We start from the raw sequence: 12,500 nt of genomic DNA on the forward strand, positions 1-12,500 counted from the left end.
AGAGAGGCTGCAGCACACAGGAAACCTATCTTCACGGCAACACACAGGAAACCTATCTTCACGGCAACACAGACAGAGAGACTGCAGCACACAGGAAACCTATCTTCACGGCAACACAGACAGGGAGGCTGCAGCACACAGGAAACCTATCTTCACGGCAACACAGACAGGGAGGCTGCAGCACACAGGAAACCTATCTTCACGGCAACACAGACAGAGAGGCTGCAGCACACAGGAAACCTATCTTCACGGTCAACACAGACAGAGAGGCTGCAGCACACAGGAAACCTATCTTCACGGTCAACACAGACAGAGAGACTGCAGCACACAGGAAACCTATCTTCACCTGGACTAGAAAGACGTTACCCAAACCAACCCCACAAACACACCCACCCTCCCCCCTAATAAAATAAAAAGCAACCCTCCCCGCACTAAAAGCAGGGAAGAGTTTTTAAAGCTGCAAAACACATCCCCCACCCCTTCCCCCTCCCCCTCTCCAACCACCCCACTCCCTCACACACACACACACACCTTCGCATGCAGGCCTGGTTGGCTCGTCCCATCAGTGCAGTGTTCGGAGGATGACTAATTAAGATAATTAGTTTCCCACCACCCCGTGCAAACTTAGGGGGAGGAAAAGAGGCTGGGGTGGGGGGGATAGGGGGAAGGGGTGGGGGTGGGGTTAAAAAAAAAGAAAAGAAGTTACCACCACCATCACCACCAGACCACTGACTGGCTCCCCCCCCCCAGCCCCCGTTCCCCCTCCCTCTCTCTTCACTCTCACCTGTGGCGGTGGGGGTTGTGGAAGGGACGATTAAAGCGCTCTTGACAGATCATGTGGATGAGGAGTTTGGGGTCGGCTCTTCAACCTGTGTGTGTGTGTGTGTGTGTGTGTGTGTGAGAGAGAGAGACAGAGAGAGAGAGAGAGAGAGAGAGAGAGAGAGAGAGAGAGAATGTGTGTGAAAGAGAACAAGAGTGTGTGTGTGTGTGTGTGTGTGAAAGAGAACAAGTGTGTGTGTGTGTGTGTGTGTGTGTGTTTGAGAGAGAGAGAGAGAGAGAGAATGTGTGTGAAAGAGAACGTGTGTGTGTGTGTGTGTGTGTGTGTGTGTGTGTGTGTGTGTGTGTGTGTGTGTGTGAGAGAGAGAGAGAGAGAGAGAGAGAGAGAGAGAGAGAGAGAGAGAGAGAGAGAGAGAATGTGTGTGAAAGTGAGCAAGTGTGTGTGTGTGTGAGAGAGAGAGAGAGAGAGAGAGAGAGAGAGAGAATGAATGTGTGTGAAAGAACAAGTGTGTGTGTGTGTGTGTGTGTGTGTGTGTGTGAGAGAGAGAGAGAGAGAGAGAGAGAGAGAGAGAGAGAATGTGTGTGAAACAGAACAAGTGTGTGTGTGTGTGTGTGTGTGTGTGTGTGTGTGTGTGTGTGTGCGCGCGCGCGTGCGTGCGTGCGTGCATGTGTGCGCGAATGAGAGAAAGAGAGTGGTGATGGGAGATAGGCGAAAGAGAGAGAGATGACAGAGAGAGACAGAGAGAGAGAGACAGAGAGAGCGAGAAGAGGAGAAGGAGGACGATATTCGCCAGTTGGGGGTTGGGGGGAGGTGGAGGTGAAGATGCACTGAACAAGGCTGGCGGAAAAGTCTGGAAAAGGGGGTGGGGGGTGGGGGATGGGGGGAGGGGGGCGGGGATTGGTAACCGACGAATCCACATGGGTGTAGGGGCCTGTGGAAGCGACGGGGAAACAATCAGAAGTTCCCCCGTAGTACAGGATTTACATTACTTCTCTTGGTTTTTTCCTTTCTCGTCTCACACGTTACCGTTTTTACTGTGTGCAGTACAACTGGGCATGTTTTACATGGAAAGAAGCTACGTAAATCAAACATAATAATAATAATTATCGTTTCTGGGGTGTTTTTTTTTTTTATTGTTATTATTATCATCATTTATCTATCGATTCATTCACTTATTCATTTGTTATCAAACAAGAAAATAACACTATATTGTCGTATGTAATTCATTCACTTATTCATTTGTTATCAAACAAGAAAATAACACTATATTGTCGTATGTAATTCATTCACTTATTCATTTGTTATCAAACAAGAAAATAACACTATATTGTCGTATGTAATTCATTCACTTATTCATTTGTTATCAAACAAGAAAATAACACTATATTGTCGTATGTAATTGTTTTCTTCCTTCAATTAACCCTTTATTGAACGTTAATCTCTTTCTTTCATCAATTTATCAACGGTTAAAAGGTTAACTTCTTTCTCAGTTTCTCTACTCAAACCATTTTCTGGAATGGGATCATCTAACCATTTCATCGTAGTTAATTGTTTTGGCTTTAAATAATTTATATCTCCTTGCTTCCTGCTACCACTATTATGTGTTTATCTGCCTTCCTGTTTTTGTTTTAACTTTCATTTGCTTTTATCTGTACAAACCATTGTTATTTGATTAGTGACATTTTGAAAATAATCAACTTAAAAAACAACAAAAAAACAACAACAAAACCAAAAAAAACCAAACACATTCTTCCGTTGTTCTAAATTCATTTAAGTTGTCAATCGTATGGAATTAATTTTAAAAAAAATATCTTTCGACTATTCTTTTCTATAGTTTTTCTTATCGCTTTAAATCTTTTTTCTTGTCAGTTTCAGTTTCAGTAGCTCAAGGAGGCGTCACTGCGTTCGGACAAATCCATATACGCTACACCACATCTGCCATGCAGATGCCTGACCAGCAGCGTAACCGAACACGCTTAGTCAGGCCTTGAGAAAAATAAATAAATAAATAAATAAATAAATAATAACATAAATCATATGGAATTAATCAAAAACGGTAATCTTTCGACATGTGGAATTTTTGTGTTCGGTTGTGTGTGTGTGTGTGTGTGTGTGTGTGTGTCTGTGTCCGTGGTATACCGGTAAACTTTAACATAAATAAATAAATAAATAATAACATAAATCATATGGAATTGATCAAAAACGGTAATCTTTCGACATGTGGAATTTTTGTGTTCTGTTGTGTGTGTGTGTATGTGTGTGTGTGTGTGTGTGTGTGTGTGTGTGTGTGTGTGTGTGTGTGTGTGTGTGTGTGTCCGTGGTATACCGGTAAACTTTAACATTGCCATTTTCTCCGAAAACACTTTGTCCGTCAATACCAAATTTGGCTAAAAAATAGTAGGAAAAAAATCTTCACAGTCATACCAATAATAGGTTGTAAGTCTCCCGAATTAAGCCGTGTTTCCCGTATCAGTGACGGTTTATTCGTTAAGCCTATTTCCAGGATTCCGAAAACACCAGAAAACCGCATCTCAGTTGCAGTAGCGTTAATAGGAAAGAAAATACGAATTCTGGACAGAACGCATACAGCGACACAGACTACATCATCGACGTGTTTACTGCATATGAATATTTTAAAGTGGATACTAAATTAACTAGAATAAACATAAAAGAAATTGAATCGACCGTGTGGTACATTCCCGGCGAGTGTAGCTAAACTTGTCATTCATCTATCTAGATCCAGAGAAAACGGCTAAATGTTGCAGTGTGATTGCAGCGATGGCAACGTCTCCTTTACCGAGTATTCTTAATTGCCCGACATGCACCAAAATAACATGATTCAAACAGCGTTATCACTCCGAACTCCGCAATCGATTTATCGCCTTTAAGAAAGCATGCTTATAGATCAATTTTTGAACGTCATTGATACTGATACTGTTAGATCCGCAATCGTGCAGTGACTAAGACAATTTCTTTCCACCCGAACACGCTGGGTTCGAATCTGCGCTCAGGCTTTTTTGACTCACTTGTGTAAACAAAGTGAGTCTATGTTTTAACCCGGTGTTCGGTTGTGTGTGTGTGTGTGTGTGTGTGTGTGTGTGTGTGTGTGTGTGGGTGTCCGTGGTAAACTTTAACATTGACATTTTCTCTGCAAATACTTTGTCAGTTGACACCAAATTAGGCATAAAAATAGGAAAAATTCAGTTCTTTCCAGTCATCTTGTTTAAAACAATATTGCATCTCTGGGATGGGCACCCCCCCCCCAAAAAAAAAGAAAAAAAAGCCTAATTATATGCAAACGGTATTTACTGCTATATTTATATTTTTTGTATTCTCTAAACTTGGCACTTTGATCTGATATTCTGACCCAACAACAAGAGCAGTCATTATTATCATTTTTTGTTCAAACAGGAACTTCTTTGGCTAAGCATGGAAGTTTTATTTATTTTGCAAACGTTTTGATGCAGATAGTAAAAAAATGGAAATTACTCTGTAATTAATGCTAGGGGACTTAATTCGCTTTAAACTGATCTTTCTCATCTTAAACATTACATTTTGAAATTATACTCAATACATAAAAAGCTTGGATTTTTTTTTAATTTTTTTTTAATTTTTTTTTTTTTAAAGTGTATCACAAGTGAGTCTTGAAGGCCTTGCCTCTCGTTTGTGTCTTTCCAACCATTCAAGAAACTTCGTAGTTGCAGCATCCTTTTTTCTTTCTGAGGTCAGCAACTGTTGAATTTCTTTTCACTTTGCGGTTACCGTTCTGTGTATTTCATAATAACCGTTTTGAAGTTTACTTTCTGTTGTTGTTGGTGGTGTTTGTAATGTTTGTTGCTGTTGTTGTTTGACATCATCCCTCCACAATCAACTATCTCATGTGTTGTTGTTTGACATCATCCCTCCACAATCAACTATCTCATGTGTTGTTGTTTGACACCATCCCTCCACAATCACCTATCTCATGTGTTGTTGTTTGACACCATCCCTCCACAATCACCTATCTCATGTGTTGTTGTTTGACATCATCCCTCCACAATCACCTATCTCATGTGTTGTTGTTTGACATCATCCCTCCACAATCACCTATCTCATGTGTTGTTGTTTGACATCATCCCTCCACAATCACCTATCTCATGTGTTGTTGTTTGACATCATCCCTCCACAATCACCTATCTCATGTGTTGTTGTTTGACATCATCCCTCCACAATCACCTATCTCATGTGTTGCTGCTGTTGTTTGACATCATCCCTCCACAATCACCTATCTCATGTGTTGTTGTTTGACATCATCCCTCCACAATCACCTATCTCATGTGTTGTTGTTTGACATCATCCCTCCACAATCACCTATCTCATGTGTTGTTGTTGTTTGACACCATCCCTCCACAATCACCTATCTCATGTGTTGCTGTTTGACACCATCCCTCCACAATCACCTATCTCATGTGTTGTTGTTTGACACCATCCCTCCACAATCACCTATCTCATGTGTTGCTGTTTGACATCATCCCTCCACAATCACCTATCTCATTTGTTGTTGTTTGACATCATCCCTCCACAATCACCTATCTCATGTGTTGTTGTTTGACATCATCCCTCCACAATCACCTATCTCATGTGTTGTTGTTTGACACCATCCCTCCACAATCACCTATCTCATGTGTTGTTGTTTGACATCATCCCTCCACAATCACCTATCTCATGTGTTGCTGCTGTTGTTTGACATCATCCCTCCACAATCACCTATCTCATGTGTTGTTGTTTGACATCATCCCTCCACAATCACCTATCTCATGTGTTGTTGTTTGACATCATCCCTCCACAATCACCTATCTCATGTGTTGTTGTTTGACACCATCCCTCCACAATCACCTATCTCATGTGTTGCTGTTTGACATCATCCCTCCACAATCACCTATCTCATGTGTTGTTGTTTGACATCATCCCTCCACAATCACCTATCTCATGTGTTGCTGTTGTTGTTTGACATCATCCCTCCACAATCACCTATCTCATGTGTTGTTGTTTGACATCATCCCTCCACAATCACCTATCTCATGTGTTGTTGTTTGACACCATCCCTCCACAATCACCTATCTCATGTGTTGCTGTTGTTGTTTGACACCATCCCTCCACAATCACCTATCTCATGTGTTGCTGTTGTTGTTTGACACCATCCCTCCACAATCACCTATCTCATGTGTTGTTGTTTGACATCATCCCTCCACAATCACCTATCTCATGTGTTGTTGTTTGACATCATCCCTCCACAATCACCTATCTCATGTGTTGTTGTTTGACATCATCCCTCCACAATCAACTATCTCATGTCCTTTGTTTATTCCAGTCACAGTTTAACATTTCGTAAAACTGTTTACTTTCCTTCTTTATTCAAACCAATCCTTCGTAATCATTTATATTCTTTCTTTAGTATGATAACACTTTTATCGTTCATATGTAACCATGTTTTTCCTTTCTGTTAGTCACTCGTTCCAACTCCTATCTCGTCCTCTGTCTCTACAGCTATCCCATCAATCAGCTGTCATCATTTCTTCGTCTATTATTGCCACACTCAAACCATTCACTGGCAATCGTTTCTTAACTTTATCATTATTGTTTGTTTTATTTATTTATTTTTCTTTTACCACGCTTTAATCATTCATTGGTAATCTCTTTTGTTTTTATCTTTATTTATTCGAATACACACTTCAACCATTAATTTGTAGAAATTTTTCTTTATTCTGACCATGCTTAAAATCATTCCTTCAGCGTTTTTTATTTATTATTTTTTTCATATATATATATATATATATATATATATATATATACACACACACACATATATATATATAGGGGGGTGGGGGTGGGGACCGGGGTCCAATCCCGACAATTTCTTTCTAAATAAGGTTTTTCATCTGTCAGCACAAAATGTTACTTTTTGGGGTGTGCACATGTATTGCCGTTCCTTTTAGACAGATCGGAAACTCAACAAAATCCAATACAGCACTGTACAGTACATAACAATGCAATAATAATAATAATAATAATAATAAGTTTATTAGTATTGCGCCTTTCATTAAAATACAACAATGCTCAAGGCACATTACACCAGTCAAATATATAACAAAAGAAACACTACACAAAAATCACAACCACATGTAAAAAAATCTCCAAAAGCATTCCATGTGAACAACACAGTCACCCCCCACCAAACTGCGAACTAGACGAACTATCATTATATACGTAATAAAAAGAACAACAACAAAAAACAAGCATTAATGCACACACACACACACAGAGTCCAAAGCTTCAATACAGTGCAGTGTCAGTACAAGTGGCGGGTATCTTCGGGAATTTCTTCTTCTTCTGCGTTCACTCGTATGCACACGAGTGGGCTTTTACGTGTATGACCGTTTTCACCCCGCCATGTAGGCAGCCATACTCCGTTTTCGGGGGTGTGCATGCTGGGTATGTTCTTGTTTCCATAACCCACCGAACGCGGACATGGATTACAGGATCTTTAACGTGCGTATTTGATCTTCTGCTTGCATATACACACGAAGCGGGTTCAGGCACTAGCATGTCTGCACATACGTTGACCTGGGAGATCGTAAAAATCTCCACCCTTTACCCACCAGGCGCCGTCACCGTGATTCGAACCCGGGACCCTCAGATTGACAGTCCAACGCTTTAACCACTCGGCTACTGCCACGTCTTCGGGAATGTCAAATCGTTGCTGTTCTTTCTGGAAAGATCGGAAAGCTAAACACAAGACAATACACTACTGTACAACACAGTAGAACGCAGCACAGTATAACACAGCACGATGTGTATCAACAGTACAGGTGTAAGTACCTTGGGGATGCTGTGAGTTAATGTTCTTTCTGGAAAGATCGGAAAGCTAAAACACAAGATAATACAGAACAATACAGTACTTTTAGTAAAACACAGCTCAGTTTCAGTAGCTCAAGGAGGCGTCACTGCGTTCGAACAAATCCATATACGCTACACCACATCTGCCAAGCAGATGCCTGACCAGCAGCGTAACCCAACGCGCTTAGTCATCAGGCCTTGAGAACACAGCACAACACGGCACAATACCGCAAGAGGCTGGTACCTTTGGGAATTCTGAATCCTCGCGATTCCTTCTGGAAAGACTGGAAAACTAAACACAGCACAGTACAACACAACACAATACAACAGCACAGTACAACATAGCACAGTACAACACAGCACAGTACAACACAATACAACAGCACAGTACAACACAGCACAGCACAACACAGCACAATACAACAGCACAGTACAACACAGCACAATACAACAGCACAGTACAACACAGCACAGTACAACACAGCACAATACAACAGCACAGTACAACACAGCACAGTACAACACAGCACAGTACAACACAGCACAGTACAACACAGCACAGCACAGTACAACACAGCACAGTACAACACAGCACAGTACAACACAGTACAGTACAACACAGCACAGCACAGCACAACACAGCACAGTACAACACAGCACAGCACAACACAACACAATACAACAGCACAGTACAACACAGCACAGTACAACACAGCACAATACAACAGCACAGTACAACACAGCACAGCACAGTACAACACAGCAAAGTACAACACAGCACAGTACAACAGCACAGTACAACACAGCACAGCACAGTACAACACAGCACAGTACAACACAGCGCAGTACAACACAGCACAGTACAACACAGCACAGTACAACACAGCACAGTACAACACAGCGCAGTACAACACCACAGTACAACACAGCACAGTACAACACAGCGCAGCACAGTACAACACAGCACAGTACAACACAGCACAGTACAACACAGCGCAGTACAACACAGCACAGTACAACACAGCACAGTACAACACCACAGTACAACACAGCACAGCACAGTACAACACAGCACAGTACAACACAGCACAGTACAACACAGCGCAGTACAACACAGCGCAGCACAGCAAAGTACAACACAGCACAGCACAACACAGCACAGTACAACACAGCACAGTACAACACAGCACAGTACAACACAGCACAGTACAACACAGCACAGTACAACACAGCACAGTACAACACAGCACAGCACAGTACAACACAGCACAGTACAACACAGTACAGTACAACACAGCACAGTACAACACAGTACAGTACAACACAGCACAGCACAGCACAACACAGCACAGCACAACACAGCACAATACAACAGCACAGCACAATACAACAGCACAGTACAACACAGCACAGTACAACACAGCACAGTACAACACAGCACAGTACAACACAGCACAGTACAACAGCACAGTACAACACAGCACAGTACAACACAGCACAGTACAACACAGTACAGTACAACACAGCACAGCACAACACAGCACAATACAACAGCACAGTACAACACAGCACAGCACAGTACAACACAGCACAATACAACAGCACAGTACAACACAGCACAGTACAACACAGTACAGTACAACACAGCACAACACAGCAAAGTACAACACAGCACAGTACAACAGCACAGTACAACACAGCACAGTACAACACAGCACAGTACAACACAGCACAGTACAACACAGCACAGCACAGCACAGTACAACACAGCACAGTACAACACAGTACAACACAGCACAGTACAACACAGCACAGTACAACACAGCACAGTACAACACAGCACAGCACAGCACAGTACAACACAGTACAGTACAACACAGCACAGCACAGCACAACACAGCACAGTACAACACAGCACAGCACAACACAGCACAATACAACAGCACAGTACAACACAGCACAGTACAACACAATACAACAGAACAACACAGCACAGTACAACACAGCACAGCACAACAACACAGCACAGTACAACAGCACAGTACAACACAGCACAGTACAGCACAGTACAACACAGCACAGTACAGCACAGTACAACACAGCACAACACAGCACAGCACAGTGTGTATCATCAGTACAGGTGAACGTACCTTTGGGGATGTTGAGACGTTGCTGCTCCTTCTCGAAAGACCGGAAGCTCTCCTGAAGGACCTGGGACATCTTCTGGGTGGTACCCGGGGTGAGGGGTGGCACCCCGCCCTGCCCGCTGGGTAGGTCTGAAACACGGCACAGGGGATGGTCATGGACTGTGTGTGTGTGTGTGTGTGTGTGTGTGTGTGTGTGTGTGTGTGTGAGACAGAGAGAGAGAGAGAGAGAGAGAGAGTGTGTGTGTGTGTGTGAGAGAGAGAGAGAGAGAGAGAGAGAGAGAGAGAGAGAGAGAGAGAGAGAGAGAGAGTGTGTGTGTGTGTGTGTGTGTGAGAGAGAGAGAGAGAGCGAGAGAGAGAGAGAGAGAGCGAGAGAGAGTGTGTGTATGTGTGTGAAAGAAAGAGAGAGAGAGTGTGTGTGTGTGTGTGAAAGAAAGAGAGAGAGAGAGAGAGAGAGAGAGAGAGAGAGAGTGTGTGTGTGTGTGAAAGAAAGAGAGAGAGAGAGAGAGAGAGAGAGAGAGTGTGTGTGTGTGTGTGTGTGTGCGCGCGCGCACGCGCGTGTCTGTCCATACATACGCATATTTGAGAGATGTGTGAGTGTGTTGGGGAGCAGTGAATATGATTATGTAAAAACAAAATTTGAAGAAAAGAAAAAATGGAAGAGAGTGTGACAGAGGAGTGTGTGGGGAGAGACAGAGAAAGAGAGAGAGACAGAGAGACAGAGACAGACACAGAAAGTAAGTGTGCCCGTGTGTCTGTCGGTGTGTGTAAAACGAGCGCGCGTTGTCATATAAATACATAAAAAAACCACCTTTAACCGCATTGTTGAAGCATCCCCCCCCCCACGCCACCATTTCCTCCCCACTCTCCGCCCACACCCACCCTCCACATCCTTCTTTCTCTCCATTTCCTTCGCTCTTCTCCAGCTTGTCAATGCGCCTTTTGTCCCCCACCCCCCTCCCTCCACCCCCACCCCCCTCGTTCTCCACCTCTCATTGTTGCCAAACGCGCGCACTGGTTGTTGAAGAGTTTCCACCCAGACCAACAACCAACTGCATACTTCATAAGAATTCTTCTGTTCCAAACTGCTTCTCTCTCCCTCTCTCTCTCTCTCTCAGCAAGAGAATGTTTCGTAAGAATTATTCTTTCCCTTGTCATCATCAATCCTCATCCTCTATCAGTCTGTCTGCAAGCCCCCCCCCCCCCCCCCCCCCCCCCACTCTATTCTTGCATGGCGTTAACTCTTTCCATACGAACGGCGAAAGAGACGACGTTAACAGCGTTTCATCCCAATTACCATCATCAAAATATTGCAAGCGGAAGGCTCTTATACTGAAGAGGTGAATGTTGACAAAGAATACCACAATTCTGACGACGGAAGCTAAAGGTTGGGCCATTCAGACACCCACTGGACATCCGAGGGGTCTGTGTAGAGGAGAAGAGAGGACTGGCCGTACTGAGTGAGTTAACGTTTTCACGTAGGACTGATTCTTTTCCCTGTCGTTTTCAATCCTTCTCTCCCTCTCTCTCTCTTCGTCCCACTGTGTGCTTCCACACCATTATTTTCTTCGTCCTCCTCCTCCTTCCTCTTCCAACTCACTCTCTCCGAAAGAGCATAATTCGTAAGAATTTTCTTTCCCATATCTGTGTGTGTGTGTGTGTGTGTGTGTGTGTGTGTGTGTGTGTGTGTGTGTGCACGCCCCAACCCCCCCCCCCCCCCCCCCCCCCGCACCCTTCCCCTCCCTCTCAGGTGCAGACATCACAGCTGTTCCCAGTCAGGTGACAGGTAAAGTCAGGCGGGGGTGATGAGAGGTTTGTGTGCACACACACCTCCACCGTTTCTTTTAACTCCCCCCCCCCTCCTCCACCCCCCCCCACCCCTCCTCTCTGCTTCCTCCTCTCACCCAATAACTCCCTCCCTCCCTCCCTCCCCAATCCACCACCCCCACTCCCTCCACCCCCTCTCTCGTCACCGAACAGTTTTCCTTTTTCCCCCCATCACCACCACTAGCCTATCATCCACCCACGCCTTTACCCCCCCCCACCCCCTCCCTACCCTCCATCATACACCCACGCCGTTACTCCCTCCCTCCCCCACACACCCCTCCCTACTCTCCCCCTCCCTCCCACGCATGTGTTGGCCGTATGGAAGGAGGAAGAACTGGCATCCCCACAGCGAAATATTTAAAGAAAAAAAACAAACAAATAAAGTATGTTCTTTTTTTTTTCTCTCTCTCCCTTCCTTTTTTTTTAAATGAGGGGAAGCGATGGGAATACGCTATCGGCCATGGTTCAGAGGCGGACTGTGAACTGTGGGGAAAGTCGGCAGTAGACTTCAACACCAACAACAGAGTTGCTCACTAAACTGCACCAGTCGACTGTTCAGTTGAGCTGAACCACTCACTGGTTAACGTAAAGTGGTTCAGGCTTTGGTCTTGGGACTATAGTAAACTATACTAGGGATTACAGTATACTATACTAACTGTACAGTTGAGTTGAACCACTCACTGGTTAACGTGAGGTGGTTCAGGCTTTGGTCTTGGGACTATAGTAAACTATACTAGGGATTATAGTATACTATACTAACTGTACAGTTGAGCTGAACCACTCACTGGTTAACGTGAAGTGGTTCAAGCTTTGGTCTTGGGACTATAGTAAACTATACTAGGGATTATAGTATACTATACTAACTGTACAGTTGA

The 12,500-nt window shown here is 43.9% G+C and overlaps 1 protein-coding gene across 3 annotated transcripts in view; it reads right to left on the bottom strand.

Annotated features, from left to right (window-relative positions):
* The window catches only part of LOC143277433 (transforming protein p54/c-ets-1-like), a 174,441-nt gene that overhangs the window by 48,543 nt on the left and 113,398 nt on the right, over window positions 1-12,500 (bottom strand). For all 3 annotated transcript variants that reach the window (XM_076582244.1, XM_076582246.1, XM_076582245.1), the window contains one exon: window positions 9,805-9,930. In XM_076582244.1, coding sequence (XP_076438359.1) covers window positions 9,805-9,930 — 126 coding nt within the window. The remainder of the gene's footprint in view (window positions 1-9,804; window positions 9,931-12,500) is intronic.

This window comes from Babylonia areolata, chromosome 34 (assembly GCF_041734735.1).
Source record: "Babylonia areolata isolate BAREFJ2019XMU chromosome 34, ASM4173473v1, whole genome shotgun sequence".
Taxonomy (NCBI): Eukaryota; Metazoa; Mollusca; class Gastropoda; order Neogastropoda; family Buccinidae; genus Babylonia; species Babylonia areolata.